Source organism: Stegostoma tigrinum, chromosome 27 (genome assembly GCF_030684315.1).
Source record: "Stegostoma tigrinum isolate sSteTig4 chromosome 27, sSteTig4.hap1, whole genome shotgun sequence".
In the NCBI taxonomy this organism is placed as follows: domain Eukaryota; kingdom Metazoa; phylum Chordata; class Chondrichthyes; order Orectolobiformes; family Stegostomatidae; genus Stegostoma; species Stegostoma tigrinum.
In genome coordinates, this window is record NC_081380.1 from 16,149,719 (window position 1) to 16,172,669 (window position 22,951).

The 22,951-nt window shown below is 41.4% G+C and overlaps 1 protein-coding gene and 1 pseudogene across 1 annotated transcript in view; both read right to left on the minus strand.

The window, feature by feature from the left end:
* Nucleotides 1-750: 750 nt before the first annotated feature.
* LOC125464411 (large ribosomal subunit protein eL8-like) lies at nucleotides 751-1,295 on the minus strand (annotated as a pseudogene).
* An 11,184-nt stretch (nucleotides 1,296-12,479) lies between these two features.
* hsf5 (heat shock transcription factor family member 5) overlaps nucleotides 12,480-22,951 on the minus strand; it is a 109,493-nt gene continuing 99,021 nt past the window's right edge. Inside the window, exons 5-6 of the mRNA XM_059655326.1 lie at nucleotides 12,647-12,839; nucleotides 12,480-12,508 (exon numbers count right to left, since the gene is read on the minus strand). Coding sequence (XP_059511309.1) covers nucleotides 12,480-12,508; nucleotides 12,647-12,839 — 222 coding nt within the window. The remainder of the gene's footprint in view (nucleotides 12,509-12,646; nucleotides 12,840-22,951) is intronic.

The window sequence follows — 22,951 nt, forward strand, 5'->3', positions numbered from 1 at the left end:
TTTGAAAGTGATCCTGGTTACATGCCACATCTACTAGAAGATGAAGATCTAGAAGAAAAAAAATCTTCATCATTAAATTGTTTAGAAGTCTTGACGTATGCTCATTCTAGCAATACTTATACTATTTTATTTGCATTAAGTTTATAGAAATTCACACTTGTTTACACATTGCCAGAGCTGTAATTTTTACTTGCATCAGATTTTGACAGTTTTACACTGACAAGTTGTGTCTAGGAATGAATGGGACAAAGGAGCATTTGGGTGGGTTGTGGGGATTATGTTGGGTCTAGCATGGAGATGGCAGAGAAACTTGCTGGTTAGCAGAATATCTAGGTGATTACATTTTAAAACTTGCTTTAGAAAGTATTTCTTGACACACTTAACAGTGCTAACAATGAAGTTTGATTAGCACAACTGAAAAGCTGTACACATATATGCATTTTAGTCATAGTCTGAATCTACCACCAATAAGTAACCCAATAAATTATTGCTGAAAAGAGAAACATTTTGTCAAAGCTTTTCATCTTGAAATTATCAGGTCAACTTTCAAGCAATATCAATCTGAAGGTGAAAAAAAAACACTTCTAATATGTGAGAGGGAAGTGCTGATTGATTCCAAGTCAATCCTGAGAAAGTACATGCTGATGATCTCATGAAACTGCATGGTGTTGTTTGTCCAGGTGATCTAAATCAGTTTGGTTATTGCTCTTTTATCCTCAGGATTGATCTGAATCAAGGCAAGGCAGTTTTTTAATGCCCAAGCCTGACTTGTCTTTTGACAATACTGGAAGGAACCTTCATCTTCCAGCAGACAGCTCGCAGAAACAATGGAATCAATGTCATGTGCAACAATCATCAGCTGAGCCTTCTTAAGCTCCATTAGCGTGGTGAGTGTTCACAGCTGCTGGGAGAACTGTTGGCTTCTTTGGAGTGTTTGCCTTCCAGTTGCCTTTATACAGAGCATGGCAATTCCAGCTTAGTCTCAGGCCTGTATTTATGGGCCAGCTTCTGGAGCTGGGTGGCCGCCTCCCTGTTCAAGGCATGACTGAACTGGTTAATTGCTTGAGGCACCTTCTTGATACTTGTGCAGAATGGCCTTTTGAGGCTGAAGTTACACATACTGATGCTATTTCACAATCATGTCAGATCCTTCTTGGGTTGAATGTCCTGACCAATCCTGAAGTCTTGAGTCTCTTCTTGAACAGAAGTTTCACGACCTTTTTCATCGCATGCTTCCTTACAATAGAAGAGGGTGGGACTACCTTCTTTTTCTTGGCTCCCTTTCCTTTTGGCATGGCAATAGATTATTACTGTTCCTGTGCCCAACATTCAGCTTCATTGTTTAGAACTTCCTCAAAGAAATGTAAATAAGCAAAATTAGCAGAACTTTTCAAATCATCCTGGGAGAAATTGATTTATTGATTTCATTGATTTACACCGAATAGAATGTGCATTTAAAATTCTGTAATCTCTTGCACTGGACATGGCAATTTTTGACGAATTATAGTGAACAGCCAGTAGAATTGAGCAGAATCTGCATGCTGGGATATATATTTCCTCCATAGCAAATTTATGTTGGTAAGATCACAGCTCACAAGTGATATTCCCCTCTCTAAGGTGTGACCTAAACCCAGTTAGGTGGAGAAAATGGTCAAGGCTTGCAACTTTTCTTCCACGAGTATATTGTAATGTTTTAACGAACATCAGTATGATGCACCCATTTTAACTGATATCAGCAAATACAAATGAACTTACAAACATCAATACCACACTCCTTTCCTTAAATTATTCACAATTTAACCCTCTCAAGTTCCTAGGAGCTCTATTACATCCATTGCTATCACTAATTGTCAGCTGCTGCTTTCCCCTTGATCAGTTTGGCAGCTCACGACTACATTATTGAAACGCTTATTTCTTAAAAGTTCAAAAATCATGCCCATATATGGCCTTCTATCAACCATTCATTTGCCTAACTTTCTTTCTGTCTGGGCTCCATCTCTACCTACCCACTCACTCCTTGCTCCTTGCCCTCTGCTATCAGCATACACACCACTATTGCCTAGCTATTATCAGTTTTGATGAAGGGTCACTGGACTCAAAACGTTAACTCTGCTTTTTCTCTACAGATACTGCCAAACCTACTGAATTTCCCCAGCAATATTTTATTGTAGCTCCTTAAGAAAACTTAATGTTTCCCATCAAAATGATTGACAAGTATTAAGATTATCAGGTGCAAGGATAAAAGAAAAAATATTTTTACAATGTCCATGGACAATTTCCCCACTTGATCTTTTGATGATTAATAATCCTGCTTAAACATAGGATTATAATTAAGACATTTGTGAGGCTAATGGAAATTAAATGTGAGGTGTTGCATTTTGGTCGGGCAAATCAGGGCAAGACTTATACACTAAATGGTAAAGTCCTGGAGAGTGTTGCCAAACAAAGAAACATCGGGGTGCAGGTTCATAGTTCTTTGAAAGCGGAGTCGTAGGTAGACAGGGTAGTGAAGAAGGCGTTTGGTACATTTGCCTTTATTAGTCAGTGCATTGAGTATAGGAGTTGGAGGTCAAGTTGCAGCTGCACAGGATATCGGTTAGGCCACTTTTGGAATACTGTATTTAATTCTAGTCTCCCTGCCATAGTAAAGATATTGTGCAACTTGAACACCTTCAGAAAAGATGTACAAGATTGTTGTCAGGGCTGGAGGGTATGAGATTTACAGAGAGGCTGAATATGCTGGGGCTATTTTGCCTGGAGCGTTTATAGGATGAGGGGTGACCTTTTAGAAGTTTATAAAATCATGAAGGGTATGGATAGGGTGAATAGTCAGGTCTTTTCCCAGGGTAGGGGAATCCAAAGCTAAAGGGCATAGGTTTAAGGTGAGAGGAGAAAGACTTAAATTGGACCTAAGGGGAAATTTTTTCCTGCAGTAGGTGGTGTGCATATGGAATGAGTTGTCAGAGGAGGTGGTGGAGGCTGGTATAATTAAACATTTAAAAGGCATCTAGATGGCTATATACATAGGAAGGATTTAGAGCAATATGGGCCAAAGGCTGGCAAATGGGACTAGGTTAATGTAGAATATCTTGTTGGCATGGGTGAGTTGGACTGAAGGGTGTGTTTCCATGCTGTCTATCTCTATGACTCCAGTGAGAATTCTGAAAGAAGTAAGATGTGATATAAGAAAGCCGACCTATGTCTATTGTAACTCTCCCACTGACACATGACTTTATCACAGTGACTGAAATAAATAAAAAAGGTATTGAACAAAATCTAATAATTTCCGTCTTCAATTTTGTTGACTAGGCTAAAGATGACTGCAATAGGTGAATTAGGGTTAGGGTTAGTTAAAATTTTGGGGAAAAATGTGTGGAACCTAGAACATCAAACATTTTGAAACAATTGAGATATGAATATCATTGTCTTGAATCCGGGAACTTACAGTCCATTCAGCAACACTCTATGGAAATTAATCATGTTGCAATTAACAATATGGTACACAAAATCACACATATCTTCAGTGCACTTCTTGTACATGTCACTCTTAATGTAGTGCCTCCAAAACAACCAGTGTTTTAGGGGCTAATGTACTTTAAACAATTCTTTTAAATTCTTTATATTCTTAAATTAAATGAAGACATTTCCTTTCTATACACGTACTACACACAATACTGAAGTTGCAACCTTACTAATGATATTTACTGTTTCTGAATAATATCTCTAATTTTCCTTGGCTAATAAAGAATTCTATATACCTTCCTGTCCACTGCAGTGATCTGTACTACTACTTTCAGGGATCTGTGGTCATTCAATCTAACACCAATCACAGAAAGCAGATGATTCAGTACTGTGAGAGATAATGGGAACTGCAGATGCTGGAGAATTCCAAGATAATAAAATGTGAGGCTGGATGAACACAGCAGGCCAAGCAGCATCTCAGGAGCACAAAAGCTGACGTTTCGGGCCTAGACCCTTCATCAGAGAGGGGGATGGGGAGAGGGAACTGGAATAAATAGGGAGAGAGGGGGAGGCGGACCGAAGCTGGAGAGTAAAGAAGATAGGTGGAGAGAGTATAGGTGGGGAGGTAGGGAGGGGATAGGTCAGTCCAGGGAAGACGGACAGGTCAAGGAGGTGGGATGAGGTTAGTAGGTAGATGGGGGTGCGGCTTGGGGTGGGAGGAAGGGATGGGTGAGAGGAAGAACCGGTTAGGGAGGCAGATACAAGTTGGACTGGTTTTGGGATGCAGTGGGTTGGGGGGGGGAAGAGCTGGGCTGGTTGTGTGGTGCAGTGGGGGGAGGGGACGTACTGGGCTGGTTTAGGGATGCAGTAGGGGAAGGGGAGATTTTGAAACTCGTGAAGTCCACATTGATACCATATGGCTGCAGGGTTCCCAGGCGGAATATGAGTTGCTGTTCCTGCAACCTTCGGGTGGCATCATTGTGGCAGTGCAGGAGGCCCATGATGGACATGTCATCAAGAGAATGGGAGGGGGAGTGGAAATGGTTTGCGACTGGGAGGTGCAGTTGTTTGTTGCGAACTGAGCGGAGGTGTTCTGCAAAGCGGTCCCCAACCCTCCGCTTGGTTTCCCCAATGTAGAGGAAGCCGCACCGGGTACAGTGGATGCAGTATACCACATTGGCAGATGTGCAGGTGAACCTCTGCTTAATGTGGAATGTCATCTTGGGGCCTGGGATAGGGGTGAGAGAGGAGGTGTGGGGACAAGTGTAGCATTTCCTGCGGTTGCAGGGGAAGGTGCCGGGTGTGGTGGGGTTGGAGGGCAGTGTGGAGCGAACAAGGGAGTCACGGAGAGAGTGGTCTCTCCGGAAAGCAGATCAGGGGTGGGGATGGAAAAATGTCTTGGGTGGTGGGGTCGGATTGTAAATGGTTTCCAGATAGGTGGAGATGAGTTCGGTGGGGCGGGAGCAGGCTGAGACGATGGGTCGACCAGGGCAGGCAGGTTTGTGGATTTGGTCCAGGAACTCCCCACCTACGTCCATGACACCACCCACGCCCTCCACCTCCTCCAGGACTTCCAATTCCCTGGCCCCCAACACCTCATATTCACCATGGACGTCCAGTCCCTGTACACCTGCATTCCGCATGGAGATGGCCTCAAGGCCCTCCACTTCTTCCTGTCCCGCAGGCCCGACCAGTCCCCCTCCACCGACACTCTCATCCGCCTAGCTGAACTCGTCCTCACACTCAACAACTTCTCTTTTGACTCCTCCCACTTCCTACAGACTAAGGGGGTGGCCATGGGCACCCGCATGGGCCCCAGCTATGCCTGCCTCTTTGTAGGTTACGTGGAACAGTCCCTCTTCCGCACCTACACAGGCCCCAAACCCCACCTCTTCCTCCGGTACATTGATGACTGTATCGGCGCCGCCTCTTGCTCCCCAGAGGAGCTCGAACAGTTCATCCACTTCACCAACACCTTCCATGTCTATAGAGTTCATGTCTAATGGAAAATTGAAAACATTACAATCTTGTTTAAGAAAGGTTTGTAAGGATTAGCCCAGTAACTTCAGTAGTGGGAAAGCTTCTAGAGACAATTATTCCAGATCGAATTAGCAGTGACATGGGAAAAGGAGTGTTGATTAGGAAGGATTTGTTCCAGCTTGCTACATGAATTCCATGGGATTTTGTTTCCTTTTAACCAATGTGCTTTGTGGGATCTTGTAACTAGTTTTTATGAAATCCATGTGACCACATCAACTGCACTGTCTTCATCAATCTTCCTTGTTATTTCTACAAAAATAAATTCAATCATGTTGGGCAGATACAATCTTCCCTTAACAGAGGACTGGAGACAGTGAATGTAGAACCATTATTTAAGAAGGGAGATAGGAAAAAAACAAGGGAACTATTGTCCAATGAGACTAACATCAGAAGTAGGGAAACAAATCTGAGGGATGGAATTAATCTCCACTTGGACAGACAAGCATTAATCAAGGATCATCAGCATGGCTTTGTCAGGGGGAGTTCATGTCTAACAAATTTGGTGAAATTTTTGAAGAGGTAACCAGGTGCGTGAATGAAGGTAATTCAGTTGATGTGGTCCAAGTGGGGTTCATGTGGTCTGTGTGGCTTTTGACAAGGTCTTGCATTTGAGACTGGTCAAGAAAATAAGAGCTTGTGGGATACAGGGCAATTTAGCAAATTAGATCCAAAACGTGCTTCATGGCAAGAGATGGAGGGTGATGGTGTAAAGTTATTTTGTGATTGGAAGCCTGTGTCTAGTGACATTCTACTGGGTTCAGTGCCGGGTTCATTGTTGTTTGAAGTGTACAATAAAGATCTTGATGCAAATTCAAGAGGCTTGATCAGTACATTTGCTGATGATACAAAAATTGGTGGTGTAATAAATAGCAAGGAGGAAAGCCTTAGACAGGACAATATAGATGGGCTGGTCCGATCGGTAGACCAGTAGCTTTTGGATAATAGTGTAAAGTATGAGGTGATGTATTTTAGAATGACTAGCAACATAAGGAAGTCTCTGATGAATAGTCTGGCACTGGAAAGTACTTGAGGATCATATGAACCATTGTGCGCACATCAATGAATCCCTGAAGACAACAGATGAGGTGGATATAATAGTTAAAAAGGCAATGAATACAGCAGCAGGAAAGTTATGATGGAGTTGTATAAGACATTAGTCATGCTCCAGTTGGAGTGCTATATGCAGTCTGGTCATCACACTATAGGAAGGATGTGATTGAACTAGAAAGGGTGCAGAAAAGACTCACCAGGATGTTTCTGGGCTGGAGCTTTTCAGCTATGAAGGTAAACGCATAGGCTGGGTTTTTCCCTTACAGCAGAGAAAGCTGAGGGGGCATGTGATTTTGTGTACAAAATTATAAGCATTATAGATAGGAAGAAACCTTTCCCCTTAATGGAGGGATGAATAACCAGTAGGCATGAACTTAAGGAAAGAGGCAAGATGGTTAGAAGTAAGTTAAGGACAAATTATTTCAACCAGTTTGCAGCAGGTATCTGAAACCTACTGCTTAAGAGTGGTATAGATGGGAATCATCACAACATTTAAGTGGTTAGATAAATGCTTGAAATTTGGCTATAGACGAAGTGCTGGGAAACAGTGTTAGAGTACCTGGATGCTTGATGACTGACAACGGCAAGATGGGCTGAAAGGCCTTTTTCTGTACTGTAATACCCTATGGCTCTGCATCCATGCTGACTTTGTTTGAACCTCACCCTACCAAGTGACAGTTTATCATGTTTCTCAGAATTAATTCCAATAACTTCACTATTGAGGCAAAGTAGCCTACAACTATGGCAAGATAATAAAGTGTGAAGCTGGATGAACACAGCAGGCCAAGCAGCATCTCAGGAGCACAAATGCTTTTGTGCTCCTGAGATGCTGCTTGGCCTGCTGTGTTCATCCAGCTTCACACTTTATTATCTTGGATTCTCCAGCATCTGCAGTTCCCATTATCTCTGATACAACTATGGCACATTGGTCTTTGTAACAATCTCAGAGCCCATCAGACCAGAGTGGAATCATTGAAGAAGAATGAGTATCTCCAAGGGCTTTTTCTTTTAGCACAAATCTGTCTCTGTGACAAAGGAGCCAATCAAACAGCTGTCGTCAAGTTGATGATTTCCAGCAACCACCAGTGTTCACATTCAGTTCCTACTTGGAGGTGAATCACTCTCATTGCATAGTCTGGTGCTGTGCCATGTTATATCACCTCGCCCAAGGGATGCCTGGTAGTAATGAATGTGCCCTCAGCAAACCATTGTGATATTGTACTGGCATGTACTAAAGGGATCTTGACTGTTCCAGCTTCGTACTCATTAATTCAATGCAACAATAGTCTGCTCCTCGAATTCTTGGCAAGTTTGTATTTCCCTTTTACATACAAATTGTCCTTGTGTTTAGAATGCAAAGGTAAGTTAGAATTCACATGCGTGGGAGTTAGTCTTCCTTTCTGAAAAGACATCCTTTGGTACTACAAGGCAAACCATATTTAATTTGATTACCTTTTAGGTTATATCACATAGAACACTGATCAGGGTAATGCAGTTCATGTGGTGTACATGTGTGTATACATATTTTCAAAAAATATTTGATAAGAATTACTGAGAAAACATATTTATCTTTAAGGTCTATGTGGAAAAATGAAAGCTATCAAATGGTTTGAACATTTCTGGAGAGAATAGGATTTACGTTTTGGCTTTAATAAGGGATGAAGCCAATAGCTTATTGAGTAATGTAAGCCACCTTCTCTTTACCAAAACAACTAAGTGACTTTTGAGAAAAGGCAAGAAAATCTTTGAATGAAGTAAGAGGTGGGTTTATGGCCCTTAATTACTGATGAACTGGGTGTGAAAAGATTGGGAATAGACATCTACGTTAACCGTTGCCGACCAATCTTTTTTGATTAGTTTTCTGTTGACAGACTTAAGTATACAGTTAGGAAGTTTGTTTCCTGAAACTATTTTCTCAGCAGAAGTTAGAATCATACAGTGCAGAAGAGCTTTTTCAGCCCAACAAGCCTGTTCTGCTCAAAATATAATACCACAAGTCCCACTTTCCAGCACATAGGCCATTGCCTTGAATGCTATGACACTTCAAGTGCTCATCCGAGTATTTTTTAAAGGTTGTGAGGTTTCCTGCCTCAATTATTCTCCCAGACAGTGCACTCCAGACTCCCACCAACCTCTGGGTGAGACAGTGTTTTCCTCAAATCGCCTTTAAACCTCCTGCCTTTCATTTTAAAATGATGCCCTCTTATGTTCTTGGTGTTACCTCCATGACAGTTCACAACAAGATGCCACGACACAGCCAGACACACTCGTCACCCTACCATACATCAGAGACATATCACAGATGACCACAAGCCTACTCAGACCCCTACGTATCAGGGTAGCCCACAAACCAATAACCACTCTGTGACAACTACTGATGAATGTAAAGGACCCCATACCCACAACAAGTAAAATTAACGTAATATACAAAATACCACGCGAGCAATGTGAGAAACATTACATCAGCCAAACTGGAAGAAAGCTGACAATAACGATACATGAACACCAACAAGCTACCAAGAGACACAACCGATTCGCACTGGTCTCAACACACACGGGCAAAGAAGGACACTAATTTAACTGGGACAATCCATCCATAATAGCACAAGCTAAACAGAGACATGCCAGGGAATTCCTGGAGGTTTGGCATTCCAACTGGAACTCCATCAACAAGCACATTGAAATGGACCTGATGTAGAAACCACTCAAAAACAGAACCGGAAGAAATGCCAACCACCCCAGCAAACCGAGGCATATAAATAACAAGGAGGACAGAACAACAATGCTTCACTGGAGGTGCACTGATGATGTTACCTAGCAAGGTGAAATGTCTGCAATCAAACACAGCGGCTCGGTGAGCAAATCTACAACCTCATCCACTACCTGATCTATGAATCTTCTCAAAAACTTGTCAAAGTCATTGGCAGAATGCTTCAACATCAGAACTTTCCATCAAGTACCAAGAAATTGCTAGGCCAGTGGTAAGAAGGACATTATCTGAGAGATCCTTCTTGTGTGTCCGGACTCTCTGTACCTCCACACACTGCTATAAGCAGCTACAGGGAGGTAGAGACTGTCACACAGCTTCTGGAATATTCCTTTGCAAAGGAAGTCTGGAGGTAGATGCAATGGTTTTTTCCAAGGCTCATCCTGAGCAGCTCCATGATGCAGGACTCCATGATGCTCTATGGTCTGTTCCCTGGGATGCACACCATGACAAATATCGACTGCGCCTGGAGGACTATCAACTCATTGAAAGACACTCTTTGATCTGCCCAAAAATTGTTGATCTTCCAGAGCAAGAAGTTGACCTTGACCGAGTGGTGCAGACTGGCACATTCCAAGGTCCAGGACTACACGATGAGGGACACACTAAAGCTTGGGACAGATAGCGCCAAGGCTCAGTGAGGAAAGACAACCGTCTAAGGTCTTTCTGCTGAAGTTAAATGGAAAGGTTTTCTGAAGAAGGGTCTAGGCCGGAAACGTGGGCTTTCCTGCTCCTCCGAAGCTGCTTGGCCTGCTGTGTTTATCCAGCTCTACACATTGTTATCTCAGATTCTCCAGCATCTGCAGTTCCTACCATCTCTGTACAGAATTAAACTGTGTTAGTGACTATACATGTAAGGATATTTTATGAATAAATTATGTTATTGCAATTAAAAATTTAATCTCATTACTGATGACTGCTTATAATAGTCTAGGAAAAAATGAGTTCCCTGGAAATAACTGTAAAACATGGTATTTCCTGAAGTATAGTACTATAACAATACTACAACAGAATATATTACATTTGGATCTGGAGCAACCCCATCCGGAGGTGGACTCAACGTGTCCTCTCATGTAGAACAGAACAAGAGATGAGAAGTGCTAACTATAGGCCATTCAGCAAAATGGGTCCAGGAAATAAATTAACTGTATAATGATTTTTATAAATCAAATTCCAGCAGTTGGGAAGGAAGTTGAATAAAATGGCTAATGAGTATTCAACGCAGTAGAACCCACAGACAGAGAGAGCTTGAAGCCGAGCCTTCAAGAGGAGCAACCCTGCACCAAATTTGATTAAGCTGAGGATAGACCGATTGTATCACATACACACACAGGAGAATACTTTAGTTTATGTAACTACAATATTTTACTAGTAAATTGCTTTTATTGCAATTGTTTAAACAGTAATTTGTGTCTCAGGTTGTTACTTTATATCACTGGCAAGCATGTGGGATGGGCAGACACAATGGCGAAGTGGCGCCTTTCCATGTTGTAAATGTCTTGATATTAAGAACGTGAAGAAAAGTTTTTTTATTTGGAGTGAGTGATTACAATCTGAAACACATATCTGCCTGTAAAGTCAGATTCAATCATGGCTTTGCAAAGGAAGCGGATAAGCAGATAAATAGGGAAAATTTACAGCAATAAGGTGGGATGTGTGCAACAGTCCTGCTAAACTATTTGACAATGCAGCCACTCAGATGGTTTGCACACATTGATCAGCTTACAAACATGGGATAAGCAAATTACTGCAGATGCTGGAATCTGTACTGCTGGAAATCACAGCAGGTCAAGCAGCATCCATGGACAGACAGCAAGCTAACGTTTCAAGTCAAAATGATGCGTTTTCAGAACTCACAAACACATAGGCTTCAGGTTCCAGAAAACCTTGGAGGTCCACACAGCAGCAGGAAAAGTTAGAGGAAACTTATGTTCCAAGACTGTGTCTGGTTTTTACCACAGTCGTGAAATGAACGTGGTGAACTGAATGGCCTTTTCTCTGTGTTGTAACATTCTATGTCAACATGTACCAGAGAGTTTGTTTAAACAAATTTCACTATACTGTACTGACCAAGAACCTTAAAACTATAATATATAAATTGAAATAAATAAGCAGAGTGTGAAGGTGCAATACAAAATAAGAAAGAGGATCTCTCTGTTCTCTATGTATCTGTTTTGATCATTTGATCTTTTCATACTTATGTTTTTTAAAATTTCTCTCATATTTATATTTATCCTTTATAATTTATTATTTGTATGCCCATAAATACTGTTACCTCAACTGCGCATTGTAGTTTTTCAAAGAGATTGCAGGGCGTGGTGGCGGCTGGGGTTTCAATTTGTTCTGTAACATGAAACTGGGATTTTAGGTGGACTTCCCATAATTAAAAAGCACCAGAGTAGCTTTTCATTGATGTAATGTGGGCTTTAAGCAATTCACTTAGAAGATGTTGATCTGCCTGATCTATAGAACTTGCTTCAACGGTATTGTTGCATTCCATGATTCCAAAGAGCCATGCTCGCTAAGATTATCTCCCAAATAATTGGTATTGTTATACATAGTCACATTAGCAGGGTGTACCCGTTTAGATTTATTTGAACATTTCTTTTAATTGCTTCAAAAATCAACAAAACAGCTTATTGTTCAGGTCTGATTATATAGCAAATAATACGCTTTGTGCACAACATCTTTTTGCTGTCCCAGGAGGTGACATACAATTAGCAGAAGAAACTTAAGGCAGTAGCCAAATCCTCAGATATGAAAATGCTTTATGACCTTCACTGTATAGCAGTGACCACTTTGAATGTACAGAAATCTGATGAGGTATTTGAAGGTATCTCATGCTTGTCCTCTAGCAGTCTGGTGGCTCAGATAAAATCATTAATCCACCGTTTGCGAAACTAATTTACCTTGTATCTGCCATATAGAAAGCTCAAAGAATTGTTGCTCTGACAATATGGCATAAATTTGTAATTCCTTTGGAAAATCATGCTTGTGATTTAAGGAACAGAAAGGGAAGTTGAGTATGGATCATAGGAGGCACTCTCCATGAAAACAAGAATGGTTAAATAAAACAGGTCAGAAATACAATATCTGGGACTTCAACTGAGACCATAGCAGTGTATTTATTGTTGCAAGTTCTGATTAAGTTTTATAATGGTTAAAAATTTTTGATTTCTCCTCTTTGTACTGAAACCAAAAACATCAAGAATAATATCATAATTTTTAAATTTTGATTTTTACCTTTTTTGTTAAAAATTATAGCTACCTATAAAAATGCAGAAACATGACTTATTTGTGCATAGTTTCTAGTTCAAAATTTCATACCTGGAGACTTGGTCTGCTGGCCACTGCTTTGTCGTTGCCTGGATTTGATAGGGGTAGAGGATGTAGTATTAGCTGCAATTGTCTCTTTAGGTATATCATAGTCAGAAAGTAGTGCTGAAATAATGGTTCTTGATCGATCAGTGGTCTGGATAGAGTCCAAAGAGCCGGTCTGATAGTCAGTGCTTTGTACTGTCTGCAGGGGAAAGATGTTAATTTAGAAAGTGTAACACCATTAAATATGAAACAGTGTCCTTATATACCAAATGGTCTCCAGTATATGTGTTCATTGACTGTTTAAAAATTCACTCTTAATGAAATTAATTTTGAAATTCATTGAAATTCTTGATTAATATGAATTGGAAAGTCTGACTAAAAGTTTCCTGTAACTTTAAATCATGTACAAGCAAGCAGCTGTCAGTACACAATCCTACTTAAATCTCTAGTTAAACATAAACAGTTTAGTAACATCTAAAGGCTAACATGTCACACATATAAAATGAAAGGTTGAGGAGTTGCTTTGTACATAAGCATTATCATATTAGGAAGTGTTTTTGTTCTTAGTAGACAGCACTTCAGGATTGATTTGGGTATACTATTTCAAATCCCCTTCAAGAGGATTCCCTGCAGGTCATGCTACATGACATCACATCAATATTAATACTGCAATCCAAATGGAAGGGAGCAAATCCACAAATATTTTTCAGCATCTCTTATGCATGAGCTGACATTTTTTCATCGTGAAATGTAAAGTGCACAAGGCTTGCTTCTCAGTTACAGGATGAGGAGAAAATATTCCCTTGTCAGGTACAGGGCACAACTGCAGAGAGGCATAAGTTCTGCTCCAACTGTAAAATGCCTCCATAATGATTACATAATCCCCTTGAAAAAGATAGCAAAGTGTAGAGCTGGATGAACACAGCAGGCCAAGCAGCATCTTAGGAGCACAAAAGCTGATGTTTCAGACCAGACAAGGGTCAGCTTTTGTGCTCCTAAGATGTTGCTTGGCCTTCTGTGTTCATCCAGCTCTACACTTTGTTATCTTGGATTCTCCAGCATCTGCAGTTCCTATTACCTCTTGGAAAAGTATTGTTTTAGAGTGGGAGTAATCTAGTTGAATTGTTTAAAATATTTTGAGTTCCTACTATGATTATCTGTCTGCATGCTAATAATTTATATTGTTACTCTAAGAATACCAGGTCACTTGTGACTTTATAACTTCATACAAGGCTATGGTTCTTGGTTCTTGTTCAGTTTATTGTGAAACAATAAAAGATATTGATATGACTGAGATTGGAGGAGGGTGCTAGTACTGAGCAATTAGTCTAAATTTTTGAGATCTTCCTCATGTTCCATGTCACCCTCCTTTCCTAGTGCTACATTTTCCTATGGAAAAAACATAGTTTCACAAAACATTAGTTCCTATTTTTCTTAATAAGCTGGCTTTTGACTTTCCATGGGGTTGTCCCTATCTGATTTTCCAGCACATTGTACCTCGACAACATTACAAATTATTGTATTTTAGTAAGTGCTTCCTCCTACACTTGGTTACCAATGCCCCAGTGCAAGTTATCAGTTGGCTTGATGAAAGCACACCAAGTGAAGCACTAATATAAAGTAAAATGGGACATTTGAAAGAGTGTCAGTTCATTTTTCTGTACTGTTAACTGTGGGCTGAAATGGGAAAAAGAACTGTCTTAACTCAGGATTGCTTAAGGATTATAGTCAATTTAAAAAGCAAGTGGCCTGACATCCATTCTAAATGTCATTTTTTCTTTTTCATGTCTAAGCATGATTTAGACACCTATTTGTCCAAGCAGTAATTGAAGTGCAGTTTGCAGTCAAAGTGAAGCTGAGGATAGTGTATAAATGGAGATTTAGCCAGCAACAAATAGCTGATTTGTGGTGGAAGAGTGACCAGTTGTTGGTGACAAAGGCCATCTGTCTGTCAACAATTAGATAATTTGTTCTCAGGTAGCTGAACAGTTGAGGACTGTGAACAGGCTACTGAGAACCTATCAGACCTCTACTAGCTTGGGAGCTCTGTTTTCTGCAGTAAAAGTTGCTTTAAGCTTGAAGAAAACTGGTTCTTCTTTTCATCAGCAGTTGCTGTAAGTTATGACTCTTAAGTATTTAGTCAGAAACATTTTAGAAGTGTGAACCAGCCATCTGGTGCCTCATGCAAACCAATGAAAGTAGAAGGGAGGTCAAGCAACAATGTTTTGATCAGCACAAGAGCCATTTCTGCAGATTCTGTAAATAAAGACCACTGAAAGGTTTTCTCAATTTTTCCTTCATCTGTAACACGCATTTTTGTCTGCTTATACGTATAAAGGGGAGTTTATAGGGGGTTAGAGTTTTAACGTATGTTCATACTTCATGTGGTTCATTGTTTTCTGAGAGCGAGAATCTATTTACTTGTAATTAATAGTAACTCTATTAAACTTGGAGCTATCTGTCAACTGGTCTAAAAATCAGTTACTATTGAATCCCTACAATGTGGAAACAGGGCATTCAGCCTATTGAGTCCTCACCGGCCCTCTGAAGAGAATCCCACCCAGACCCACCTCGTTACCCTGTAACCCTGCATTCCCCATGGCCAGCCCAACTAGCCTGCATATCCCTGGTCAATTTAGCATGGCTAGTCCACCCAACCTGTACATCTTTGGTTGTGGGACGAAACTGGAGCATCAGGAGGGAACCCATGCAGATATAGGGAGAACATACGAACTCCACATAGATTGTTGCCCAAGGTTGGAATTGAATCTGGGTCCCTGGTACTGTGAGGCAGTAGTGCTAATCACTGATCAATTGGGAAATTTGTGTACTTCTACAAAATCCTTAAATTTTGTGATGACTCTGGGAATAGCAAAGCTTGATTTTTGGCCCAGGTGAGGCATAACAGCATGAATAAGATAGGAGAGGAAGGAAAATGTTCTGGATAACTTTTGCATCTCGGTATGACTCTATTGCATTGCTGCAACATCAGGATCCTGCTGGACAACAGATGCTTGGTAGCACCATCACTCTCAAGTTCTTCTTCAAGTCATACATCATCCTGACCTGGAGCTATACTGCTATTCCTTCACTTTCATTATGTCAAAATTATTGAACTCCCTCCCTTAACACCTCTGTGGGGTACTTAGCAAAGAAAACTAGGAATGGGTAATAGGAGCCATGAGCAAATTTAAAAAAAAATGCTCTGGGTTCTTTCCAGTTGATGTGTTCTTCATCTTGATAGTGTGATAAAATAGCACAGTATGGAGCTGGAGGAACACAGCAAGCCAGGCAGCATCAGAGGATCAGGAAAGCTGACATTTCGGTTCGGGACCCTTCTCTCGAAACGTCAGCTTTCCTGATCCCCTGATGTGCCTGGCCTGCTGTGTTCCTCCAGCTCCACACTGTGTTATCTCTGACTCTAGCAGTGGCAATTCTTACTATCTCTGAGTGTGATAAAATTGTTGCTTTTGGTTAATAATAAGTTACAGTGGAGTTCCCTCAGTCAGCAGTCTGATATTTGAGTTCAAATTCTACCCTCATGAATTATGAATTAAATTCAATCAACAGAATTTCCACCTTTCCTAGGAGTGGAAAGAACCATGGCTGGAAGGGCAAATAATCAGGTAGATTGGCAACCTAGGTTGGTAGGTTTCTTGTCACCTCAGTAATTAAGTTGTGAGCAGGAAAACTGATGGTTGGCTTTCCTGATTCGCCACCAATTAAGGCCCGAAAGTAATCAATCATCAATTATTTAATGGCTTCAACCTGTCACTGGCACAATTAAATTTGTAATCAGTGGCCAAGAGGATGTCATCCAACGAGCAATTTGGGACAGCCTATCTACTGAATTTGGGGTGTGGTGACTTACCCCACTCTGGAATGGAGGTGGGTTGGGGGCTGGCTACTGAAAGCCAACCCTTTCCCTTGCCTTTGCTCCCCTTGGCATCCTCCTTGTCCTGTGATGCCCAAGTTGTGAACAATCACCTCCCCCACCCCTCCAATTCAACAAAATGACTTGCTGTCCCATTGCCTTTGGGGTGTTACTGCATTGCTCATCACAGTGGCTGCTAGTTTCTGAATGGTGTGCAGTTTCAGGTAGAGCAGGGCATTGGTATTTTGGGATTTGATTGGTCAAGAAGTTTGCAGAGTCAATATCTGTATGCCTGATTGCACTTTAACTGGTGACTTGTCTCATTAGTAGTGAGACATTCTCCTCACCCACCAAAGATGCCTACCCCCATACATAGACAAAAATATGGAAAATCGTGGCCAGTTTGGGCTGGCACTATAAAACTAACCACTAAAATTGTCACAGTATTACAAAGATCCAGCTCATTCACTGATATAGCTATACACTTATCAGATTTGTCTCCAGTTCTCCATTTCCTATAATAATGAAATGAACCCAGGAAATTACTGACTGTCATCTTAGCCCTACTGTAGCTATCTCTTGATTCTGTACCATTAGAAATTAATACTTACCTGAAAACTGTTCCAAAAGCTGGATGAGATAATGTGTGGAATTTTATAGTGGTCTAAGTAATGTGGGCAACGGTGAGTAGAGTGGCAACAAGATCTATTTCTATGTCAAGATCACCTTGTTTCATCTTTTCTGCTTTTGATGAGCAATGTGGTGAGATTTTTGGTAGGCAGCGACAAGATGTCAGTTGACAAGGAATAACACTCGTTAAGTGCCTTGTTAATGCCACAACTTGCCTCATTAATGTTCAGCCTTCCATCTTGCCAAACAATCTAAATATAAACAAAACTCAACAAGGAAACAGATTACGTATCTGGCAGATTCAGCACACTGATTGCTCCAAACAACCTCCATGAAGTACACTGGGCGACAACATCTCCAGGCAAGATCTGCAAATGCAGCAGTCAGGGGTCTGCTCATTCATGTCTGTGGGCTGTCTGTGGAAGTTAGTCAGGGATCTGGTATAAATGCAGTCCTGGATATCTGTTCATTGATCTTCCAGGAGGCTCCTAGGTTTTTTTCTAAGGACAGTGGCAGATCCATGACAGAAGGTGTGATTGTGTAAAGGGGGTGTGGGGAAGCAGATGCAATTATAGTAATGGAGATAAAGATCAAGTTGACCAGGGGCATTTGAAACAGCAGTGGAGGGCACAGTAGACAATGTGAGGGGGTGGGCTATTGATTGTAACCACCATAGTGTCTGCCAAGTGTAAAAGAACATATGACGAATGTTTGAAGACTCTGGAACTATCCTCATTGGAGTTTAGAAGTATAAGGGGGGATCTAATTGAAACTTACAGAATACTGAATGACCTGGATGGAGTGGATGTTGGGAAGATGCTTCCATAGGTACGACAGATTAGGACCTGAGAGCACAGCCTTAGAATAAACGGAAGACCTTTTAGAACAGAGATAAGGAGAAAATTCTTCAGCCAGAGAGTGGCAAATCTATGGATTTCACTGCCACAGAAGGCTGTGGGGACTAGGTCATTGAGTACATTTAAGACTGAGATAGATTAGTTCTTGATTATCAAGGGTTATGGGAGAAAGTGGGAGAAAGGCGTTGAGGAACTTATCAGCAAGACTGAATGGCAGAGCAGACTTGATGGACTGAATGGCCTAATTTCTGCTCCTAAGGGTGGGCATCAGTAAAACTGGGTTTTGGCAAGTAGGGAGAGACCAAGTTCAATATGGTGGTCTCCACATTGGGTAATGTGCTGAAGTGGTCTTTTGGCATAGGGCCATCTAATAGGAGACTTATAGGCTGTTACTTGGGACCAGCAGAGATCTAGTGCTAATGGTGTTCGGTGCATTGCCCAGCATAATGTTCTCTTCCCTAGATGCAAAAGGTTCCTAGAAAATGGCTAGAACAATACGTGTAGATAGTGTATCAATCTGATGGTTGAAAGGGTGGAGTTCACATTTGCTGAATGCCAACAATTTGTACCATCAAATATGTGAAGTAGCTATTTGCAAAGTACAGTTACACTGGATTTGTAATCATTACATCATCCATTTCATGTGCATTTGAACTGAGGATGATTAGGGTCAGATACTAGTCAAAGATGAGTTGCTACATGCCATTGGTGCTTGCAAATTGAACCAGGCACTTGAATAAAGTTGAAGTTAGCACCAGTGAAGGTACAAAATGTGTGTACTGGGCAAATGGAAACCACCTATTTGTTCCAATTCCAAGAATCTTATGTGAGCCATGCGAGTTTGAGATCTAATGTATCATGTAAGCCTATCAATTATCTGTGCTGAATGCAGCTTGAAGTTCCGCATTTGACGTGAATGTAGAGTTGGAGGGATTCCTTTTTATTTGTTATGCTCCTTGTTTTGCTGACATGTGGTGGTCACTCAGTTGGTTTGGCACCTTTATCAAGTTATTATTGCTCATGCTGAGATGGAATGTGGATATCTAATGCAGACATGTCCTGTTAGTCATGTACAGCATGTCTCACTGTGTGGTGAAGTGTGTTCAAACATCTTTTGCAGGTTGTGCTAACGATTTGCCGTTCAGAGATTTAAGAAATTCTTTTGTTCCTTTTGAGTCCAATTTAGGTTCTTTCATAAAAACACAGAAAAAAAGTAAGTAGAAACACAAGTTGGACATTCATACCTTCAAATCAATACCAATGTTCGTTAAGATTATCATCAACTCCAATCCCTGTTTTGCTTTCTCCCCAGTCCTTTTGATCCCTTTAGTCCTAGTAACTCTATAACTGACTCATTCTTGAACACATTCAGTGTTTTGGCCTCAACAGATTTCTGTGGATCTTTCTCCTCATCCTGGTTCTGAACGGTCTATCTATGTTCTTAAACTGTGATCCTTGGCTCTGTCAGTCCTGCCACCTCAGAAATCAGTCTGGTATATCTTTGTTACACTCTCTCTGTAGCCAGAGCATCCTTCCTTAGATAAAGAGAACAAAATTGCACATACTCCAGAATCAAAAACAGAAATTGCTGGAAAAGCTCAGCAGGTCTGCAGCATCTGTGGACAGAAATCAGAGTTAATGTTTTGGTTCAAATCACACTTCCTGAGGCTATACTACAGGGCTTAGCTTCACCAGGGCCCTGTAGCAAGACATTCCTATTCCTATACTCATCCTTTCACTATGAAGGCCAACATACCATTTTCTTTCTTCTTTGCTTGCTGCACCTGCATGTCTTCTTTCAGCAACTGGTGTAATAGGACACTTGGATCTCATTGCACCTCCACTGAAGACCAGGAGCATTCAGCTCAGGGAAGAATTGCTACTGCGGGGCCCCTCAAGATACGAGGGGTGTGCAGGAACCCAGAATTTTCTGAATGTAAATCCTGGGATATGGTGACTCCTACACAATGGGAGACAATCCTGTCCCGATAGCTGTGAAGGTCATTCAGCACTGAACATCTATGGCTGGCTCCTTCCAGGGAGTGTCAGGAGGCCTGAGATGTGCACGGCCACAATTCCAATTAGAACAGTCACCCGTGTTACAAAGGTTTATTTCATTCCTGCCCTCGCCCCGGTGCAAGGATAACACTGAAACCCAAGTGGTGTGATTTGGAAATCTAACTGGGTTTTTCCAGCTACAGGGCACTGTTGACTATACACACTTGCCACTGAGAGTTTCGTATCACAATGCTGTGGAGCTCAAAAGCAGAAAAGGGTCCATTCATTTAATGTGTAGGTGATTTGTGATCACTGTAACCACTTCGTGGAGCGGACTGTCCACTACGTTCATAGCTGCCATGACTCATACATTCTTGTGTACCTGGTGCATTCGAGGTTCAAGGCCCTGACAAGGCCCACTGATAATGTGGCTCATGACAACATGCGCAACTACCGTTACTGATATTTCATATGTCTTTCACTGAGGCTCATGGAATGACAACTCTCACCACATTATGCATTATGTCCGCATATTGTTCTGACCCATCTCATCCTCCAAACTAATAATCCTTCCTCCCTTCTGTACATTCTATTCACTGGGATATAGCACCTCTCCTGCTCCCACATCACCACGATCTGCTGTTCCATTTCCTGTCATCATATTTGACCCTACCATTGATTTGTTGCAGGAAATATGAGCCCACAACTGGTGGAATATTAGACATCAGACCACCTCCTCCTTATGAGGAACAAATATTCAACTCAGCCTGAGAAGAACACAACTGTTTCTGTGGAACTGGCAAAATCTGTAACCTTAATAGCCACTGGGATGTGACTGCCACCCAGATTTCTGTCTGCAAGTCCTGATCCTGCAGATGACATAGTTTGATGGTGATGGCCTGGGACTTCCCTAATCAATGTCTGAGCTGTTTTCAGACAGTTGAAGAAAATGACAATGAGGCATAGAGACACTGGGTTTCATTCTTCTCAGCATCCTTAGTGGATCTTTCCCTGCTCCTTTTCCCTCTGGAGGTTGTTGTTCTTATTGGTCTTGCTGACCAAGTAATAATCACTGTCTCCATGTATATAGTCTTCGTAGTTGCATTAAGGCTAGCAGCATTCCAGCCACAGTGATCTCCATGTGAGATGCGTGAGCAGATAATCTGTGGGGAGTGTCAGAAAGATAACATCATTTTATTGAAGGGATTTAGGAGTTCTCACATCCATCAAAATGAAGTCACATATTATGCCCTCACACTGTGTGGCATGGAAAGTTCCTAAGGTCATCACTGTCATTCCTGAAGAAGAAGCTTTGAAGTACGTCACGTTATTCAAATGTACATTGCACAAACTGTTTTCATGCTACTTTGGGGCTGCCAGCATGTAACGATGCAGTCCTGCACCACTGTCGACCCCCCACCCCTCCCGATCCCCGCAACCAAAGAAAAGGCTCTCTTCCACATGATAAAGTTATGGCCCAGTGTGTGAATGGGGTAGCTACAAAGTGTTGACTTCCAATACTAGCTATGGATTGTGTCTGTGAAATAAAAGGCCCAGATGCATTTGTGCAACTTTTTAAAATGCCTTTGTCTGATTACGTTGGCTTATTTGACAATAACAAGGAGGAAATTAGTATACACAATCTAATGGATACAATTGCCTGAGGCCATAATTTTCATGTGTTTTTCAACAAAGAAAGACCTGCCAATGAAATGAAAATTGAGCCATATGACTGACATAGCTGGATCAGTAGAGGCATGATTACTTCAAATGATTCTCGCTGGGACATAAATTCCAGAAATTTTACTCTGCCCCAAAGGTAAAAACAATAACATACTCAACCTACTCTGTACGTTGTATCAGCCATTTTGTGCAGTTATTGCACAGTTGACTTTTGATCCAACAGAGCAAGATTCCAACTTTGTTTGTGTGAATGACTTGCAGACTCTGCCTGTGATGCATAAATTTCTCAACAACCTTTATGTTCCCTTTTAAATTGCTGTCCTTGTGGGCCGTATGGCCTTTCAATCGTATCCCTGTTTCTGATACTATTATTTATTTATGTCATCAATGTCCCAGCATTGCACTTAGCACTTATGACTTTGGAAATTTCCACGTCATTGTTGGCCCTATACCGTCCCCATGTACCACAGTTGCCATGACCTGTGTGAATTCCACCTCCAGAGCTCCCAGTCCTCTCTCATTCACTGTGAGCCCTTACACTACTATCCCCAATTGTCCCCGATCACCATTCCCTCAGTGACCTAGCACAATGAAGCCAATTCTCAGACTTGAGTTGCTCATTGCCTATGGTCTGCTCTTTGACCATTAGTGAAAAAATCCTCAACACTGACCATGACCCACCCTCTGGTCTGACTTGGCGAGACTGTCCCTACTGATTGCAGTCCACCTCCTGGATTGATGTCTCCCCATCTATTATCCCAGACTGGTTTCACCTGAGCTGCAGGTTACACCATGGACTGGAGTTGAACACTGCAGTAATTAGTGAACAGGCTCACTTCTGACTTTCTGATGTAGAGAAGATTATTGAAGAAGCAACCGATAATAGCTGGCCTGAGATATTGTCCAGAGGAACTGCTGCAGAGATATATTGCAGTAGATATAATTCTTCTCAATTTACAGTATGGCAGATACAAGTGCAGTCACTGGAAAGACTCCATTCACCTCTTTCGCCTAATCTTCACACATTTTCTCCTAATATCTTCCAATCCAAGTATGGGAAGTATATTCCCTATCCATTTGCCTCCTTGTACATCAATGCATAAGATGTCAAACACTTGTTTGAACTTAATGTATTGTATTCAAACCACACTGAAACACAGATATGACATCTCCTCAAACATACTCACATTTGCTCAATATCCGCCAAGCCAAACTCGTCCTCACCCTCAACAACTTCTCTTTTGATTCCTCCCACTTCCTACAGACAAA